The sequence below is a fragment of the Antedon mediterranea genome, chromosome 10 (assembly GCF_964355755.1).
Source record: "Antedon mediterranea chromosome 10, ecAntMedi1.1, whole genome shotgun sequence".
Classification (NCBI taxonomy): Eukaryota; Metazoa; Echinodermata; class Crinoidea; order Comatulida; family Antedonidae; genus Antedon; species Antedon mediterranea.
In genome coordinates this window covers 12143320-12165114 of record NC_092679.1, presented here as the reverse complement: position 1 = coordinate 12165114, position 21795 = coordinate 12143320, and the positions used below count along the sequence as shown (strand labels likewise).

Genomic DNA, 21795 nt, shown 5'->3' with positions numbered 1-21795 from the left:
TCAAAAGGGGTCAGAATGCAAAACAGGACAGGTCCCCACTTTACTACAACTATTAATGTTTGATCAAAATTTACAAGATAGTTCATAACAATTCTCAACAATTTTCATATTTTACCTATAGTGTTACCTTAGCAACCATTTCTATGTGTGACTAAGGAAAGTAATTTTTTAAAAAACGTAAAAAATGGCGTTTTTATAAATACAAAGAATTGATTGCATTTGTACATGTTTCTCAATTTTACTTCTACTGCATTCCATTAATGACAAACTTGACCTTGTAAATTCATTCATTTTGATGTCAACATTTTACCATAGTAACTGTTTCTATGCGAAAATTAAAAAAAAAATAAGGGGTTTTTCATAAATAAAAAACATTTTTTCTACATAGCTTTACATTTCTACTTTTTGCCAAATTTACTTTAAATACTGAATCCTAATAATCTCAGAAAGAAAGTCTTGACGAATCTGAATAAAGGTTAAAAAAATGACCTTTAGTGTTATCTTAAACCTGTTAACGTAACAAATGATATTTAAAAAAAAAAATTAAATATGGAGTTTCATGAAAAAAAAAATTTTTTTACATATTGAGGTCAAATGACATCAACATTTTACCTATAGTGTATTGTAGCAACTGTTTCTATACGTAACTAAGTACAATATTTTTAATATGGGGTTTCATGACTACAAACAATTGATTACATAGCTTTACTACCTTTTCCCAAATTTACTTATCTACTGAATCCCAGAAAATGTCTGACCTTGTGAAAGGGTCATTTTTTGGGTCAAGTTATGTCAAAATGTATTATTTATGTTATCTTAGAACCTGTTTCTATGCGTAACTAAGGATAATTGTTTAGTTAAATACAGTTGAACCTCCCATAAGTGGCCACCCTCGGGACCTGGAAAAGTGGCCGCTTACGGGCGATGACCCCTTACGGGAGGTTCTGCCGATAAAGGGCCAAAATCACTTATTTTGGCTATATACGATATTCTTAACGAAACGAGCCTCTCAATTTTCCAGCTAATTGTAGGCATATTATTATTTATAATCAGGTGGTTTAGTATTTTTTAGCATTTTTAGACAAATTTTAAAAACTTTTATCATATGAAAAATGGTCGGTCAAAATCTGTGTAGTTTTCTCATCTCTTCACAGTAATGTTTTTAAAACCTCTTCAAAATAAAGCTAATATATAAAGAAATACAATAAACTTGCACCTCTAATTCATAGGTCCATGCAATAAGTATCACATTTTTCGATTGGCCGCTTACAAAAAATCTCATTTTTAGTCGCGTGGAAGCGACTCTATAGTTCACTATGTCGGTCGGTTGGTCGGTCTGTCTGTCTGTCGGTCGGTCTGTCTGTCTGTCTGTCGGTCCGGTATCACTATGCGTTTTATCGCTTTCTGACCTTATCTTGATATCAGTTTAATCTAGAGTCAATTTTTCACAGAATATTCCTTATGGCCAGGAATCGATGTGGTTATGTTTTCACGGTGAGCAATAAAAAATTACGCGGTCTACGCACGATTTAACGAAATCACGTTTGTAATCATATCTTCACAACCATGAATCACAATTAAATAAAATTTGGTACTCATAAATTTCAGGGCATAAATCATCATATGGCAATACAATTACGTGCGTAGCGCATGTAACGCATGCGTACGCGCACTTAACATTTTCAAAATTTATTTTCGATGAAATAAGAGTACGTTTCCGGCAATTTTAAGCGTTTACAAAATTGCCATGAGTGCGCATATTTTTGGGTGCGCACTGCGCGTTAAATGTTATTGCGAACTCTTTTTGCCCGATTTCTGTTTTCTTGACTTACTTTTCAACTCGAAATTACGTTATACGAGCACGTCAAAAGTGACAGGCTACGCACGTGTAAATTAAAAAAATATAAATGTTTTTAAACATTTCAACATTTTTAAACATGTTCAGTAATTTCGGTCAGTATAGTTCACTATGTCGGTCGGTCGGTCTGTCTGTCGGTCCGGTATCACTATGCCTTGTAGCACGCGACTTAATGGCTGTTGGCCTTGTTAGTATAAAAAGGTGCTCGCAGCTGCTACGGTAAGCACCAAATGCACTAATTAGATAGGAAGAACAAACAGGCTTTTCAAAGTGCGTCCGTTTAAGGGAGGTGGCCGCTGTAAATAAAATATGGGGTTTTCATGAATAAAAATAATCACAGAAGAAAGTGCTTACGAATATGAACTTGTGAAACGGTAATTTGAAAATGCAAATAAGGCATGCCTGCTAATAATCTACAAATTTAAATTTGTATGAGATAAATATGCAAAATCTAAAGAATATCTCATTTTTAGTTACCATAGTAACTGTTGCTATGCATAACTAAGGGAAATTAAATAATTATCAGATAATTATTAATTAATAATTATTACTGAATCCAACCATCACAGTAAAAAAAATATAGAATTTAAAACCAATATTTAATAATAAAGTGTGATATTTTACATGCTGACCTTAAATGAAATGAAATTTCAAATCAGGGCTTCAATATTTGTTATGTAGCATTAACATACCTGAGTATATCATTGACTTTTGATTGGTTCTATTTTGGGGAGGGGAAAGTGGTGGATCCAGGACTTTTAAATAGTTAGGTGGTTGAAGGCGAGGGTCTAAAAACTTAACTTTATGTCCTATCTTTTGCATTGCAATTTTTAACTTGGGGTGGGTGGGGGCTTGGAGAAAGGGGGAGGGGGTGGGATGGAGGAGTTTGAATCCGTCTATTCATTGGGGCGATAGTAGCGACAGTGTGGGTGGTGCTTGAATGCATGCATTTGACACTCTATAGTGGATGATCGACCAAAGTGTTGCAGTTTATCTTTTTGTGGTTATAGTCGGGGTGGGGGTGGGGAGGGGTGGTAGTCGAAAGTGGTGGTGGATGGGCATGTGGGATCTGCTTAGGTTAGCAAATAAAAGAAGTAAACAAATGAAAGAGGAGCTTCAAAATAAGAGAGGAGTAATCTGTTGCAAAGATTAAAATTCACAACGATCTGATAATTTATTCAAATTTCCAGAGGATATAAAATGACATTAAAACTGGGAATTACAGAATCTAAAATTAAAAATTAATTTTTTTTCTCACAACACAACTAGAACTATATAAAACATTAAGAATTTTTCTGACCAATGAGTTTGAAATCAAATAATCAAAGAAAATAAAATGTTTTTACTAATATACCATGTTTTTTTTTATAAAAATGCCTATGTTTCTCGCAACACTGCTTGTAGATTTTAAATTTACCCCAGTATTTTATTTTAGAAATCAATTATTAAACATTAGAACTACCTATTTGTAATAAATCAGCTAAAAAAATACACCACTTTGGGCGTTATGGTGAAGTAAAGTTTAGTTGCATTGAACAATTTAAAAAAAGTGAAAAACACCCCTTTTTAAATAAATGGTATCTCCCAAAGTATGAAATAAAATTAAATAAAAAAATTTGAAACGGGTACACAATGCATTGTTATTATGCATACACTAATTATTTTTTATAATTAAATGAACAACACAAAAATATCGTTCATCAAATTAGTGCCAATATCCATTTTAAAAAACCTTAAAAAAGGACAAAATTTGTCAAAAACACAAATTTGGCCGTTGCCATGGAAATATACGTGTGGAATAAAAAATACTTCATATTTGATTTCTCTCAACACATATATAGCCATGTGCAAAATTTGAAAGAAATCCATTTTTTTGAGTCTGCCACTCTTTTTGATATTTGTTTGATTCTTACAGACAATGGCTCTTAAAATGTATTATTAAAATAAAAACTCGTAATTTTTTTTTTAATTCTTACTAACTAAAAACTTATATCAACTAAATATCATTAACAATTTTTTTTTAACCTAATTAAATAATGTTGACACCAGTCTACCACGATGAGGTAGCATCTCCGACTTCAGACTGGGATGTTTTTTTTTTGTTTTTTTTTTATAAATTCCTTATCGAACTAAAACTTATATTAACTTAAATAAGTTAAGATTATTGAACAAATTACTTATTTTAATTATTTACTATACAATAATATAGGCATAAAACCTATTATATACGAAATTAATAAGGGAAAATATTTTAATAATTACAATATTAGTTTTTTTTTTATCATTATTTCTTACTAACTAAATCAAAGTTAGTTAGTTAAAATGTATTATTAAAATAAAAACTCGTAATTTTTTTTTTAATTCTTACTAACTAAAAACTTATATCAACTAAATATCATTAACAATTTTTTTTTAACCTAATTAAATAATGTTGCTTTTTTCCCCTCCTTTTTTGGTATTGATTACTAACTAAAAACTTACATTAACTTAATAGCGGGAATATTACTAAAACAAATTACTTATTTTAATCATTATTATCAATAATCTATATTAAATTTATTATTGGTATTATTAATATCTTCCTTAGAGCTTTTTTTCCATTATAATGTTAAAATAGCAATATTATTTTTAATTTACATTGCTTATCTTACTTTGTTTTTCTTAAGTACAAGTGCTGCAGTAATCTACATTTTTAAAACCTTATTACATTACATAGTACTTAGATATTGCACATCTTAGACTAATCTATTTAGTTTAGTTTCTTTAATCAATTTAATAGTCCTAACATTGCTATAACTATATTCTAGATCTAATCCCTTGAATTGTTTTGTCGTAATGATGGTTACTTAAATTATGTTTTAAATTATCTTAAATTGTTTAAGAACTATCACCATTATTCTCAAAATAGAATGAGTCTTGTAATTCAAGTTTTTCAAGAATTCCGTTAATTATTAAGTAAGCTATTGCTGACGGCTTTACTGTTGTAAGAGATATTTTATTTGTAATCAAATATTTGACAGATTCGTGTCTCACTCGTTCTATTCTACGTTTATTGTTGTTGGTTGTAGCTTTACTGATAGCAATATCGCAATAAATGTGAAAAAAATCAAGACAAGTGAAACTATTGATATTAAAGTTTACTATCTGTAATATTTTAAATTCTATTTGGGCAATTTTTTTTAGGATTAAAGAATCCAAGATTCCGGAGGCGTTCACAAGCATAAGAGATGATGTGTTTAGATTGGTATCGTTCAGCGCATTTCAATGCAAGGCCAAATGATGCAATTGCCAATTCTTCGAGATCTCCAAGTTGAAATGCTGTGTTATCACAGATTAGTACATTTTCTATAATTGTTAGGCTACGATGAACTATCATAATCGATTATGTATTCATAACGTATGAGTTCAGATCGAATATTACATAAAAATTCTACCATATGATCTTTGACTGATTGTGATTCAAAATGTGCCCATGGATTTTTAGATATTTTTTCACGATTAATTAATGAATTAAAATATTCTTTATTAGATTCAAGTTCAAAATTGTCATTTGAAATGTCGTTAGAACTGTTATCACCACTACCTGGAAAATGAAACAAAACATCAACATTTCCTACTACTACAACAGGGCTACTATTATTACTACTACTAGACTTTTCTCCTATGCTGCTACTGCCACTGCTGTTGCTACTGCCACTGCTGTTGCTACTAATACTACTACTAGTACTGTCACCACTACTGCTACTACTGCTATTGGGCATAGTGCTGCTACTACTACTACTATCACCATCACTGCTGCTACTACTAATGATGTCACTATCACTACTACAATCACTACTTATTATGATAGGCATATCATTTGTATTTGGAGACAGTATCTGATCTTCACTAGGCCTACTACTACTATCACTATCATTGCTGCTACTAACAATGATTTCACTATCACTACTACAATCACTACTTATTATGATAGGCATATCATTTGTATTTGGAGACAGTATTTGGTCGTCACTAGGCATACTACTACTATCACTATCACTATCACTGCTGCTACTAATAATGATGTCACTATCACTACTCCTATCACTACTTATTATGATAGGCATATCATTTGCATTTGAAGACAAAATTTGGTCGTCACTAGGCCTAGTAGGCCTATTTAATTCATGATTAAAATGACAATACTTGATATCAGCTGATTTGTTTTCCGTTTTTATAAGTGTAGGCCTATCTAATTCGTGTAACTTACAAGTTGGGTTAACATTAGCGTTTCTTCTGACATAAGGACACCCCCTGTTTCTAGGCCTAGGAGCCCTTCTATTCCTCACCTGGAGGAACCTAGCGTACTTAGCGGCGGGATACTCATTTGATCTCACCGCATTCTGGGCTTCTTCTAAAGAAGCATTATATCTTCTTTTAAATATCAACTTTGCCATAGCAGATGATGTATGTATAGCAAACGTAATAGGAAATAGATGCAGTATTTCCAAACTGAATTGCACGGTAAAAGCGGTTTTATTTCGTTTTAATGAAGAGCAATTTGAAATCACTGTTCATCGATTGAAAGAATTTTTCATTCTGACTGAAATTTGGAATAGTCGTTAGTTATTTTCGAATATTTTATGACGTAACAATGGTTGCGCTGTTCTATTGTAAGCGCGGTGAGCGCACTAACTATCCAATTGAATACCACTATGTTACTACTAGCTCTTGGAAACTATCTCTTAAATGCGCGCACTACACACAGCGTCATCTCTCTGAGGGCGTTCTTCCGTTTAGACCGGATAACCTAAAATTTTCTTTAAATTAAATGGTTTTGTTGATATATTATTAGGTTATATGCATTATCATGTATATAACTTTATTGATTCTGTCAGAATCTTTTTTTTTATTCTTTCCTTAGCACTATTTTGTCCGTGAATTATCTAATTGATATCAGTTTCATCTAGCTAAGTCAATTTTTAGTCGCGTGGAAGCGACTCTATAGTTCACTATGTCGGTCGGTCAGTCGGTCAGTCTGTCGGTCTGTCGGTCTGTCGGTCCGGTATCACTATGCGTTTTATCGCTTTCTGACCTTATCTTGATATCAGTTTAATCTAGCTAGGTCAATTTTTCACAGTATATTCCTTATGGCCAGGAATCGATGTGGTTATGTTTTCACGGTGCGCAATAAAAAATTACGCGGTCTACGCACGATTTAACGAAATCACGTTTGTAATCATATCTTCACAACCATGAATCACAATTAAATAAAATTTGGTACTCATAAATTTCAGGGCATAAATCATCATATGGCAATACAATTACGTGCGTAGCGCATGTAACGCATGCGTACGCGCGCTTAAAATTTTCAAAATTTATTTTCGATGAAATAAGAGTACGTTTCAGGCAATTTTAAGCGTTTACAAAATAGCCATGAGTGCGCATATTTTTGCACGCCACTGCGCGTTAAATGTTATTGCCCGATTTCTGTTTTCTTGACTTACTTTTCAACTCGAAATCACGTTATACGAGCACGTCAAAAGTGACAGGCTACGCACGTGTAAATTAAAAAAATATCAATGTTTTTAAACATTTCAACATTTTTAAACATGTTCAGTAATTTCGGTCAGTATAGTTCACTATGTCGGTCGGTCGGTCGGTCGGTCGGTCTGTCTGTCTGTCTGTCGGTCTGTCTGTCGGTCCGGTATCACTATGCATTGTAGCACGCGACTTAATGGCTGTTGGCCTTGTTTTTTTACGCGGTCTACGCACGATTCAGCGAAATCACGTTTGTAATCATATCTTCACATGAATCACATATTAATTAACCGCAATGGTAGCCCGATATATGCCTGTTTTCTCGATTCAAGCAAAGCCTTTGATCGAGTTAACCACTGTAGGCCTATATTGTTCAGAGAGAGAGAAATGTGCACCTTGTTGTGATTAGGTTCCTTGTGTCCTGGTATCAACAACAACGTTTTCTAGTCAAATGGGGTAACTGTTTATCGGATAGTTTCCCAGTTACAAAAGGTGTAAGGCAAGGGGGTGTAATGTCTCCTCTATTATACATTATTATGTTGACACTTTCAGTACGTCTCTTGGTAAAAGTAGATATGGATGTTATTTTAACAATGTATGTTTTAATCATTTATGCTATGCTGATGATTTGGTTGTGTTAGCTCCCTCTGCCTCAGACCTTCAAAAACTGGTTAACACGTGTGTGGGTTTTGCATCTGAGCATGATATTATTTATAATAATAAAAAGTCTAACTGTAGGCCTATGCTGTTTTGTCCCACTTTTCGTAGAATCTATGGGCTCAAAACAGTATTGGGTGATAAGGCGCTGGAGTATGTTGATCATTTTACGTACATAGGCCATATTTTAACTTTGAATCTAAGTAAGAGATGAGGCAGATATAAAACGCCAATATAGATCTCTATGTATTAGAGGTAATGTTTTATGTAGGAAATTTTCTTACTGCTCCAAATCAATCAAATGTTTTTTGTTCAGATCATAATATTGTATTGTAACATGTACTGTTCTCCTTTATGGTCTAATCATTTTAAAAAAGATATCAACCAACTTAAAGTTTGTTATAATGATGGTTTCCAGCGGTTGTTGGGACAACCCAGATTTGTTAGTGCAAGGAATTTGTTTGTGAAAAACAATATTCCATCATTTTATGAATATTTGAGGATTTCGACTCACCGATTTCTTACAAGAATAATGAAAAGCGAAAACAGAATGTTAATTTGTATATATAAATATTTTTTTTTAAACTAGAGTACGTTTCAGGAAATTTTAAGTCTTTAAAAAATTGCCATGAGTGGGCAGATTTTTGCACGCGCACTTCGCGTTAAACGTTAATATGCACTCTTTTTGCTCGATTTCTGTTTTACAACCTTTCTTTAATAATATCATCATATTTGATTCACTTTTCAACTCGAAATTGCGTTATACGAGCATGTAAAAAATGACAGGCTACGCACATATAAGTTGATTAAGTCATCATTGTGCATATTCAATTAAAAAAAAAAATCGACAATCAAACGAACTATGAGATTTTCTTGGGCCGAAATAACAAACTTAATATTAACTTTATTCTTTAAAATATTGATTAATTAAAGTTAAAAGTATATACTTTGACAGTGCGTCATTTTTTTCAAATCTTTAAAGATGTCCTTATAGTAAAAAGTTATAATTCATTGCGGTGTTATATGCAATAATCTACTGCACCAAAGTGGTTACTGCATACCGTAGTAAATACATGGAGAGGAATCTTTCTTCAACTTTTAGTCATTTGTGTATGGCTCGGTGGTCTGTGCTCGTATCTTTCAGCACTCAAGGTACAGAGATCGAGTCTCACCTTTGGAAACGAAATAAGATTTTTTCTTTATTATCCGTATTATTTGTTCACTTTTATTTCTTAGTGTATAGAATCGATTATACACATGATTTATAATGAAATTTAGATAAAAGGTAACTTATTATTATGTAACAGGTGGTATATGATATTATACACAGAGGGATCTTAGATCGGATTGTGATACTGGCTATTGTATATGCGTTAGCAAGATCCTATCATTATAATATAAATAATAAAAGATTCTGACAAAATCAATCAATCAATATATCTTTTAAAAATCATTTATCTTCATTTAACCAATAATTCGTCATAGTGACGAATAATTATATCTAATTAATATTCGTTCGTTAGTAAAGATGAATAAAAATGAGCTGCTATGTCCTCATAAATTTCACACTTATATTTATTGAGGATGCTTCCCTTAAAAGTTATGTATATATGTTGTTGCATACTGTGTTATATTTTTTCTATTAATTGCATTGCAAAATTAAGCTCAAACAATAATATGAAGCAAAATGTGTTTTATCTATTAGTATCATGACAATACATCATATTCTTACAGTATTTCTCATAATGAGACAAGGCATTAGTAATACTGAATACTAATACCTATATAAATAATAGCTTAATAATTGATGATTTTCTCAGATGGTAGCGAAAGTGGTTAAAAACCAGAGATGATTATTAGCCATTATTTCGGCGATACCATTGTTTTGGGGGTATAACAATAGATTAAAAAAAACAGAAATAATTAGAAATAACAACACATTAGCCAATCACAAAACTAGTATAGGAGATCCATCCATGATAATCGTGTTCACATAAATCACTACAAAACATTATTAAAATGTTTATATAATTATAAAAATATTCAAAGTTTTGTAAATTGACTTATTGTAAATGTGAGATTTGTAATTATTGGATCCCGCGCAACGAACTAGTATAGTTTCTAGAAAAGGTTTACTCAAACAACAACATCAAGTCAAAAATTGAGTCGTAAATAAATTGCGTAAACGGCGTTCCATAATCAAATTGAAGTTGGAAAAGGGAAATCCCCTTTCTTTCCCAGACGAGCTACATTGTTGTCAGTGTCATAAAAAGAAGACTCACAAAACGCACAACATGATATCATGATCGGTCATTCCGTTTTCAACAAAATTAACTGAAACACACAGGGTTAAAGACTTGAAACATGATTCAACTACCGTGTTTCTTGTTGATTTTGACTTTGTTGGGTAGTAGGCCTATAGACGGTCAATGGAATCCACAATGCCAATCCAATTGTTCTTGGACGGTAAGTGTTTAGACTTTAGACTCTGGCCTAGGCTAGGTGGAACTCAGATAATGCTTAGTTGTTGTAGGCCTGATTATTACTTATTAATTGGTGCACTTCCATCGAAAACATGTCGATTGCGAAACCCTGGGTAATTAAAAAAGGAATTATGTAAGAAAAATGTTTAAATTTAGACTTAGTTTCCTCTGCAGCAGGTACTTCTTTTTGCTTGTTTTTTATTTTTTTTTAAAGCGCCTTGAATTGATTTGATTAACTATTTTAAAATGTTAATTCATTCTAATTTACTGTAAGTGTAAATTAGGATTTTCAGTTTTAGTTAAACTCTTGTTGTTAATGGTTAATTTAATTTTTGTATGATGTCTTACGGCCTTGTGGAAATACGTGATACCGTGATTAAATAGTTTTATTATTATTATTCTAGCTATATATGCCTACTTATTTTTCCGTCATTTTATTAATCCGGCATTCATTCTCACACAATGCCTGTGACACATTGCGGGGAACATTTATAGGAATATTAGTATAGGTCTGGTTGACCTGTTGTATTATATTCCCGTATCTTCTTGGCACACAGTTCTGAAAGAAAAGAACTAATAGTGACAAGAAGTTATTTCATGGGTCAATAACAACACTTAAGTTTGAGATTCTACAAGGTTTGATTTTCAAGTTATGTCTAGTCTTAATCTGTATTTTGTATCGTCACTGTTACTTTTGAATTGAATAATAGGGAGCTTCGATATGCGACGACCAAGTAGTGACAATATAGGTCAAGTCAATCGATGTGTTGTCGGTCGTTGCCCTGGTGGACCTACAAACCATCAATCCTATATCGACGAGTATCGACACACGGCCGAGTATTCCCACATTTGCACAATGAACTAACATGTAGTTGAAAGCTTCCAACTCTCTTCATAAAATGAAGATTAAGAAAATCATACTTTGAATAGGTTTTGTAGTTTTAACAAAGTTAATCACTTCTGTAGAAGAAAAAAAGACAAAATTAATGGTTAAATTTAACCAAAAACTATTTTTTGCTTTAAATTACATTTTTTTCATGTAAAAAAGTAAATAACTTTTATGTGACATTAAATTGGCATATTCCACAAAAACATTAAACATTTTTTTTTCAATGGAAAATATATATCATTGATTGTATTCATAAATCCTGTGATTCTGTAACCATCTCACACTGTTTTCAACCTTATTATACAGATATTGCCTGCTTAGAGGTGAAATATAAGATTTGACTTCCCCGAGGGAATGATATTTTGCTCTCGGGAATATATTTCCAAACAACAGGACTGTGATAATCCATTGATGGTCTAATTAATATTCTTATAGAACAGACGACGGTTAAGATCTGTTAATAATACCACGCTTCTGGTTGCATTTAATAACAACTATTCAAAGTTTAGTTTATCATCAATTACTATGCCTAAGATCTGAGATTTTGGGAACATATTGTAGATATTTCCTGTTAAAAAAAGGAAATTGAAATTAGAAGCATTCAAATTCAGGCATTTTAATTTTAATCTTTAGCTCTTGGCATACAGCCACTAGAAATGAACCAAAGGCAGCCAAGAGTACAATTTACAACTTCAACTTGTCTAAATCAATTTACTGTGCTACTGTATTCTGTTAATGAATTAAATTTACTCTTATCTAAGTACTAGGCCAGCATTCTGCAAACTTTTTATTCCAAATTTGTACCTCTAGGCCTCTTGAAATTGTACTTATTTGTTTTTGGAGAGTAAAAATTGAGCTGATCTACTGACCAATTTCAAGTAAAAAATCATCACAGCCTTTTTAAAACACACACAATATATGTACAGTTTAGTTTTCTGAGTGCGTCATGTCAGTATATTGAAGGATTTTACATTTGCAATCACTAGTACTGTAACTCGCCCTGTCCATATCATGTGAGCGACCCAGTTAATTAGACAAAAGCTCTTTTTTAGTTAAACTCGGTAACTAACACCATTCATTTTATCAACGCTACACTGTTTGTTGTAAGCTACATATACAAACAAAGATGTTTTTTCAATTTCAATTTAGATTGTTTGCAGAACATCTTAATATTAGACAACACATTTTTTATGTCGATAATAAGACATTCACTCATTATAAATACTATCTATTTTGTTTGGCCATGTCATTTCATGATGGGTTGCAGGGATTGGGCTGCTTGGGTGTGTGATTGGATTGAGAGCTGATGGAAACACGTACACCCTTACAAATAGTGTTCAAATAATTCAATTAGACTCAAAATATAATTATAAGAAATGAGTGACTTTCATTGAATTAATTGTATTTGAACTAGGAACAAGGAACTAGAAACTATAATAAGGCTATTATATTCATAGTACCTATTCAAAATTTAATCAATGACTCATCAGGCAGAACTGTGTTAAAATATTTACAATTTAGAATAATGTACCAGATTGACGTACTCTGTTTTTTTTGTTGGTTTTTGGATCAGGAAATTATATTATTATTAAGGTTAACCATAATAACACTTTTAGTGTAATTGAATAGGAATACAACAAATACACGTTTGTATAGCCTGAATCACATACAGTTTCTCATAGTAATTGGAAAATTGCCAAGTATCAAAATAAAATACTTGCTTTGTTTGTTTGTTTGCACAATTTAGACAAGTTATATTGTCCTGAATGTGTCGGTGTTAATATGTATTACTTTACAGAACAATTTTATTGATTTTAAGAAAAATTGATATATTGGTGATGTCACAAAAGCTTACAGTGTATCAATATCTGACTTGCATCTTCCATAAGATATATCTTTCATCCAAAACATCAAGTAGTGAGCCATGTCTCTCTAAATATAGTTTATATTATTTAAGTACTTCACTCAGTTTGGAGTGCTTTCATATTTTTCACTGATACTGTCCACAATAATTAGTTTTATTAATTTTCTTGTTATACCAACAGACTATACTTATTGATTTTCATGACAATTGATACACAGTTAGCATAACATTATAGGCTGCCAATTATTTTTCGTTCATTTTTTTACTTTTCCAGAATGTTGCTGGAGAAATGCAAAATTGTACCCAAGAACGTGATGATACCACAGATCTCAGTAAGTCCTAGTTTGTATGCATAATTATTAAAGATATGAATCATGCTACCATTAATTGTTATTGCTTTTTCAAATTTAGACAAAATAGAAATCATTTCTTATCCACTCCAATCTTCTGAAAATGAATATTTTTTAAATTTACATTTCCACAAAAGTAATCCATGCATTTTTTAAAGCAAAACATGTTAATTTCTTGCCATAGATTTACCATAGATTTACTTCGGGAAGTTGCAGCTCACCACCGGGGTCTGGATTTTTAAATTATGAATTAACAGTTTATTTTTAATTAACTTAATTTTATATTAATTCATTGTATTGTCACAAACTATTATTTTGTATCAAAGGTTTTGACTGTCACTCAGAAATGGATGTGACAAAAATAATGACTAAAGTAATATATGATAGGCCTACAGTATCTAATGTTTATTTTAATTGAATGTTTTTATATAATTCCTAGGTGTATGTCCCGATACATATAACAACAACAATGGCCCTGGAACAGCGCCTCAAGCTGAAAATATTGATGTTTCTTATTATGTGGCAACTTATGGTGACAGATCTGAAACTTTCACACTATTAAACATTTCATTTGACTTGAATATGAATGGTAAGTAAAAATAACAATAATTTATTAACAGGATGAATTGACTTTGTTGCTTTGAGTTTGTTGGACATGAGATGAGTTTATGGGAAATGTTACAAGAATATCTCTATACAAATGTCTGAAGTAAATTTCATACACTCCTTTAATCTCAGATTGTGTTAAAAGTCGGAAACATTTTTTGTTGGGTTTGGTCTAAGGGAGGAGAAAAAAAAATGTAATTTGCATCTAAACTTGTGGTCATTTGATCTGACATCTATTGGATTTAATTTTTTTACCCATTGTGGAATATGTCACACCGTGTAATGATGAAGATACATAACATGAATAAAACTACGAAAAATTTGAGTTATTTTCATTGTTTTATAAAAAGAAATACAGGGGCTGATCCAGTATTTAGAGGCCCCAAAAAAAATTATGTTGTCTAACTTTTTATAATCCAAACGTTTACGGCTACTCCATGTTGATAACACAACGTTCATATTATTCATGTTGTGTGGTTGATCACACAACGTTCATATTATTCAAGTGGTTGTGGTTGATCACACAACGTTCATACTATTCATGTGGTTGTGGTTAATCATACAACTTTCATACTATTCATGTGGTTGTGGTTGATCACACAACGTTCATACTATTCATGTGGTTGTGGTTGATCACACAACGTTCATATTATTCAAGTGGTTGTGGTTGATCACAAAACGTTCATACTATTCATGTGGTTGTGGTTGATCACACAACGTTCATATTATTCAAGTGGTTGTTGTTGATCACACAACGTTCATACTATTCATGTGGTTGTGGTTGATCACACAACGTTCATATTATTCAAGTGGTTGTGGTTGATCACACAATGTTCATATTATTCATGTGGTTGTGGTTGATCACACAACGTTCATATTATTCATGTGGTTGTGGTTGATTACACAACGTTCATATTATTCAAGTGGTTGTGGTTGATCACACAACGTTCATATTATTCATGTGGTTGTGGTTGATCACACAACGTTCATATTATTCAAGTGGTTGATCATAACACGTTCATATTATTCATGTGGTTGTGATTGATCACACAACGTTCATATTATTCAAATGGTTGTGGTTGATCACATAACGTTCATATTATTCAAGTGGTTGTGGTTGATCACAAAACGTTCATATTATTCATGTGGTTGTGGTTGATCACACAACGTTCATATTATTCATGTGGTTGTGGTTGATCACACAATGTTCATATTATTCATGTGGTTGTGGTTGATCACACAACGTTCATATTATTCAAGTGGTTGTGGTTGATCACACAACGTTCATCATGTGGTTGTGGTTGATCACACAATGCTCATATTATTCAAGTGGTTGTGGTTGATCACACAACGTTCATATTATTCAAATGGTTGTGGTTGATCACACAACGTTCATATTATTCAAGTGGTTGTGGTTGATCACAAAACGTTCATATTATTCATGTGGTTGTGGTTGATCACACAACGTTCATCTTATTCAAGTGGTTGTGGTTGATCACACAATGTTCATATTATTCATGTGGTTGTGCTTGATCACACAACATTCATATTATTTACATGTATTAATGTGCAACTTCACACCCACTGGGTTACAGAAAATTGTTTAAGATAGTAATTATTTTATAACATAAAGAGGTTAAAGACATGGCTGTTAAATTTTAGGGGGAACTAAAGCCTGTTTAGTCTCGCCTAAATCTGTGCTTGATAAAATTTACCAGCATAATATTGAATGGCACATTGTACATTGCCTAACCACCAATTAAATGGCAGTAATACACTGATGTGGTATATTACAGTGATCTAGTACAATATCAAAATACTTTGATGCTTTTACTGAGTAAAGAATTGTACAGATACAGACTGTTGACTGACTTTGTAATGATGTATTTTTATTTCAGGTTCTGAAATATACACTGGGGCAATAATAGAGATAACAGAACTAGGAGTAACTGAGCTGAAATGTCATTACTTAAACTTTAATGGTGATGTCATAACTGAAAATGACCTTGTAACTGAAAATGGTATAATTGTAAGTATTCTTTTACATAGTAAGTTTACATATAGATTCACTCTATATAAATAAATGTCTTTTTGAACAACATCCTGAAAAAAGTTTGTTCTTTTTCATTGCAATAATTTGACTTTATAGTGTAGGCCACTATGTAATTTCGTGTCATTTTTTTGTTAAAAGCAAAATTCCAGCTGATTTAGTGTCTTTAGGATGTAAAGTAATGAAAAAAATATGTTGCCATTTTTTTAAAAAAGCTTAAGGGTGTCAAATCCAAGATGGCCGCCAATACGTAAAATATCCAATAAATGTACCATATTGGACAAAGTAACACCCATTATGAATAATATTTTAAGTTCATATGGGTTCTCTGCTATATAAGAATTATTATAAACCTATATTCATTAGTATTTTGACATTTTGAATTTCAAAATGGCCGCCATTTTTTAAAAATGGATTAAATTTCTTATTAAAACATGTGCAAGTTATGACGTTGATTGAAATCACATAAAATCAAATAAAACAACATTTTTTTTTTAAATGGGTTAAATTTCTTATTAAAACTTGTTAAATAAAATTAGATTGAAATATACAAAATGATATGCTTATGACAACAACATGGTGATTAACACAAAATGTTGACCATCAGGAGGTCTATAGTACTGACTGTATACTTCTTCATATTAAAACATCTCATAAACTTCTTCAGTTAAATGACAACTAACTCCGCCAAAGTCCTTCAATGAAATATTTCTAATCTTGAATGCGATACAGTAAGTTGACCTTCCTTCGTTCTCTACTACTGTATCCATCAAACTTCCACAGACTGATCTCCGTTCCCAACAACCTTGTTCAGAAACAAATTGGCAAAATAACTGAAAGACCTCATTTCACCGGCAAATAATCTCTATAGGAGTCTTCTTTTACTTTGATAAGTTTGTCACCTGTATTCACCGTCATATATATTTTTTTGCCAATATTCGTCTTTTTCTTAGGATCCCATATAGACAGTTTGCCTTCTACAAGACTTTTACCAATGCCTCAAACATTTTCTGTCCAATTTCATCATGCCATGGCCAACAAACACCTTTGTGCGAATTGCAGCATTCTTCATTAACCGGGATATCATCTCTCTTTAAATGTTAACTAGATTTGCCAGCTCTGATGAAATCATTAATTTGTGTTATTCCAATGATACCATGCTCAATGACCCTGATCAATTGGTGTAAATCCAGCAAGTCCCACACATACATGTCCTCTCATATACATACTTAACTTAGAATCTCTTTCTCCGTCTGCATTTGTAGAAGCAAGTTGTAGAGAGAAAGCAGAATTAGTGTGGTTTTGTCCTTTACAGATGTTTTCCATTTAAGATATTTGTGTCCCGATTTGTGTCACTGGTTTTATAGGTAATACAAGTTCAGTTTCAACAAAAGCACCTGCCTCAACACTATTCTCACAATGCTACATGTCCAAAAGCCATATAGTTCACCGGGTCGACATACTAATTGCTTTTTGATGTCATCTCTGTCCACCTCCACTCATCTTGGGCAAGAGTCATCACCAGGCATTCTTGTCTTTCCCTAGTACATGAGTTTTTATACCACAACCATGTGCACTCATCAACCCAGTGTATAATGCTGGTCTGTCTGTAAGGGGTACATATCTAATGAAATTGGTTGAGATTGTAGAAGATGAGAAGTAGGAGTTCATTCATTTACAAGGTTATTTATAGGCAGAGGTGTATCTGTATTTCCTTCAAGCTTCTGCCAAAAGTTGACAGGTTGAAAACTTACCAACCATACTGGTGACTATGGCCCTGAAGGTTCAGACATTGAATTACATAGCAATAACGCATTTATTATTTAACATATTTATACAGGATTTCACAATAAGTTATAAATGCACTTGTTGTATATTGTGGTCCTGTCTCCTGTCAAGTTTCAGGTTCATGAAAAGAATTGAGATCTGTAATTTAGAATCTATATATAAATTATGGTTAATTCTGACATAGGCGAGCACAATGGAAAAACTTTGGAACAAATTTCTGCCTTGGATACCTACCTGAATTATCTCAGGTGTACCGCGAAATGTAAAACAGTTTTCACCATTACGATATTGTTCCATATTTCTATCTTAGGAATATATTATAAAGAGTTTTTAAACAAAATTTCTGATTCATCGGTAGATTTTCAACTCAATTTCAATTGTACGCGGTCAAAGTAATTTCCAGGTTCACGATGAGTTCACAGGTTCACCTTGCAACTACCTGGTTTCAGTTAAGTTGGTCGTTAGTGGCTATAGCTATTTTAGTTTTTTGTTTATTTTCGGATTGGACCGCGCGTGTGAAGGTACAGTAGTTAAAAAATAAAATCCCGATAGCCGAGTTTTATTGAGTAAGCTGGCAGGAATAACTGTAGGCTATCTGTGTCCCATTAGGGCCCATATTGCAAGCAGTCTAAAAACATCTTCCTTCTTGGGCCGAAACGGCCTACACTGTCGCGGAAGTTAGTTTTAAAAGATGTTTAAATGAAATAATGTATTATGATGGTATTTATTTGAATAAACGCCTCCCAATAAAACATCACTTTGAATAATAATCGCCTACACCCCCCCCCCCCCACCTACCCAACTATCTAATAAACGCCCATCTACATTAATTATACACACAATATTGTATATACTATTTATAATAGAATTCATTACACTGTTAACTATAATTTACCAAGCATTTGTTATAATTTTTTACCACTTTTCATATCTATTAGAGGATTTTATTTGATTATAAATGTTACGATATTATTAAAACTAAAAAATTCCTCGAATAAGCTTCTCCCTCAAATGAACTCTGCCTCCCCACCTCCGCCCTATTAAACAATAAACACTATACTTTAAAATGTTATTAATCATCTAAGACACTGTGAAACAGAGTAGGTTTAGTTTTTTGAATGTCAAGCATTTTCAATAATGGTAACCGACAGAAAACGTACAAGGAGAACGTCCTCCTAAAACATTTTTACCCGAGTCATTATCCTTCCGAGAACCTTCGTTTACACTTCCTAGAGGGGAGCGAGCGAACTAGAGGTCTAACTCTCTAGTTAGACGTAATTGATGTTGAATATATTTGATATAAATTGTTAATTTGTTCCATACTTTTGCAACTTCAACTTTGAACGATTATTTAATTTAATAGTCATAGTGGGGTATTATATATCTGTTATACAGGACATTGACAACTTTAGCCTTATATTTACAGTTTACAATCCTGTGAGAAGTGACAACAATTTTAGAACATTGTGTACAAACAACAATTTATGCACACATTTAAAAAATATTATTTAAAGAATTTAATTTTTAGTGGCGGCCATTTTGAAATCCAAGATGGCCGACAGATTATCGCTTTACATAGTTAGGATTGTATAATGGGTACAGTAATACCATCAAAACGGACTTGTTCCACATTCATAATTTGTATTATTGGTGATATTCTGATTTTTAATAGGGTTATTTGAATGTTGGCGGCCATCTTGAATTTGGTCCTTTAAAGGTCTTTTGAAAAAATGGCAACATATTTTTTTTCATTCCTTATATTATCAAGATATGAAATAAAGTCAAAGTTTGCTTTTAACAAAAAATATACACGACATTCATATAAACGACATACCAGCCTACACTATTACTCTACTAATAACTCGATTCATACATTCGCCTGAGTTTTCAGAATTTGAACCCCTAGTTTCCGTGTAATTGCATTAAATATCTCGGTACCAGTAACTTTTCAGCAGGTTTGAATAGCATGGGTCTGAATGTCAAATTAAATGTATTAAAGACTTGCTACCTTAGACCCACAGTGGTTGGGGTTGAGATAAGAACATTTTTGGATTATTATAGATTATAGACCTCTAGGTTCTTGGAAGTTACAGTCTTTTTGGAAGATTAAACAAATCACTGGCTATATGTCAATGCATAACATCGAGAATCTTCCATTATACGGTGTTGATACACATCACAGGTGGATCTCCTTGATATACCAATTCGGCTCTCATATCTATACATCTTTTAAAATGGTTATTATATTCAACCCGACGTCTGTTTTCAGACCTCTGCGATTCCATGTTTACCTGCCTGGGTCAAGGCTTTCTATACCTCCGCCAAGGAGGTACAGTATATGTAATCGATCCTGTGTGTCTGTTTGTCTGTCTGTTTGTTAGCAGGATTACTCAAAAGGTTACCTTGCAAGATCTTTAACAAAATAAAAATACAGATAGATATTTGGTCACTTCATTAAATTTTGGAGGCAATTCGGACCACGGTCCCAATTCTGGACCACTTTTTAGTATTGTTTTCAGACATGATAGTGTTAAAAGATAGGACAGAATTTTCAAAAGCCGGCGAGCAGTCTTAAAGCTAAGGTACAGGCATGAATTTTAAATATAATATTTGGTTAATTGTACATAAATCAAATATTTGTAACAGAAATCGAGACGAAAAAACATGAATTTCCCTTAATATGGTCAAATACAAAATTTGGCAAAATTCTTCCATAAAAACCAGAAAGACTTTTTTTCAGTAGCTAGGTAGTTAACCTAATGTAATAACACAGGGGCGGATCCAGGATTTTGAAATAGGGGGGGCGTAGGTTTGCGAGCGAAGCGAGCAAACACTGGCTGGGGGCCAGGGGGCCGCCAAGGGCCCCCGGTCGGGGTCGGGGGGGCGAAGGCCCCTGGAAATTTTGGCGTTCTAGCGCATTGTAAGTCGTTTAAAACGATTTACAAACAATTCATAATGTCATTTACCAAACACTCTAAAGCTCGCAAATTACGACATGTGAAACATGCAGCTGATACTTACCTAGGGTACCAAAGCAAGCTAACAACTTGCCTGTACTTTACATCTAAATTTTTACAACGCGACGATGTTTTTCAGCTTTTATATAAGCATAAACTTGTCCTAGCCTAGGCCGGTATTATTTTCTTACACGCTGGCCGGGTCGATCGCGGTGACGTCTACTTCTTCGCATCCATCATCCATGCAGCTAAAGTAAAATGACGTCACGTTAAAGCGGGTCGTCACAGAGTCTCATGCATATTAATGAAGCAAACTTGCTGAGAGTGTTTTCCACCACCACGCAACACATGCGACGCGAGATTTATCGAAACTCCGAGCCATCGACTGACGATCATGTTTTTGACAATTAAAATCACGGCATATTCAACGACCTGGTTTAAACGATCGTTTAAAAATTAGCGGTCCGGCTCGATCATCATTACATTATATTTAGTGATTTGAAAAAAACAAAACACCCCTTTTGTCATCGCGATTTGTTTATGAGACTCATCGACGGAAAAGCAAATAAAACACTACAAGGCCCGGTCATGAAATGCTGCATGCAGCATTGTTAATATTTTAATAGTAATATGTTTTAATAAAATATAGGCCTAACGGGATAATTTTCATAGGCACTACAGTCCTAGCCTTTGTTTTTATTGTATTTAATAAATGGGCGCGTAGTGTAGCACTGACCATGTGACTTCATAAACTCTATTGATCGTCGGAGGTA

General features: G+C 32.8%; 1 protein-coding gene across 1 annotated transcript in view; it reads left to right on the top strand.

Moving 5' to 3' along the window:
* Positions 1–10254: 10254 nt before the first annotated feature.
* The window catches only part of LOC140061131 (uncharacterized), a 26355-nt gene continuing 14814 nt past the window's right edge, over positions 10255–21795 (top strand). The window contains exons 1-4 of the mRNA XM_072107586.1: positions 10255–10501; positions 13546–13603; positions 14061–14210; positions 16126–16256. Of these exons, the coding sequence (XP_071963687.1) occupies positions 10400–10501; positions 13546–13603; positions 14061–14210; positions 16126–16256 (441 nt within the window). The 5' untranslated portion in view covers positions 10255–10399. The remainder of the gene's footprint in view (positions 10502–13545; positions 13604–14060; positions 14211–16125; positions 16257–21795) is intronic.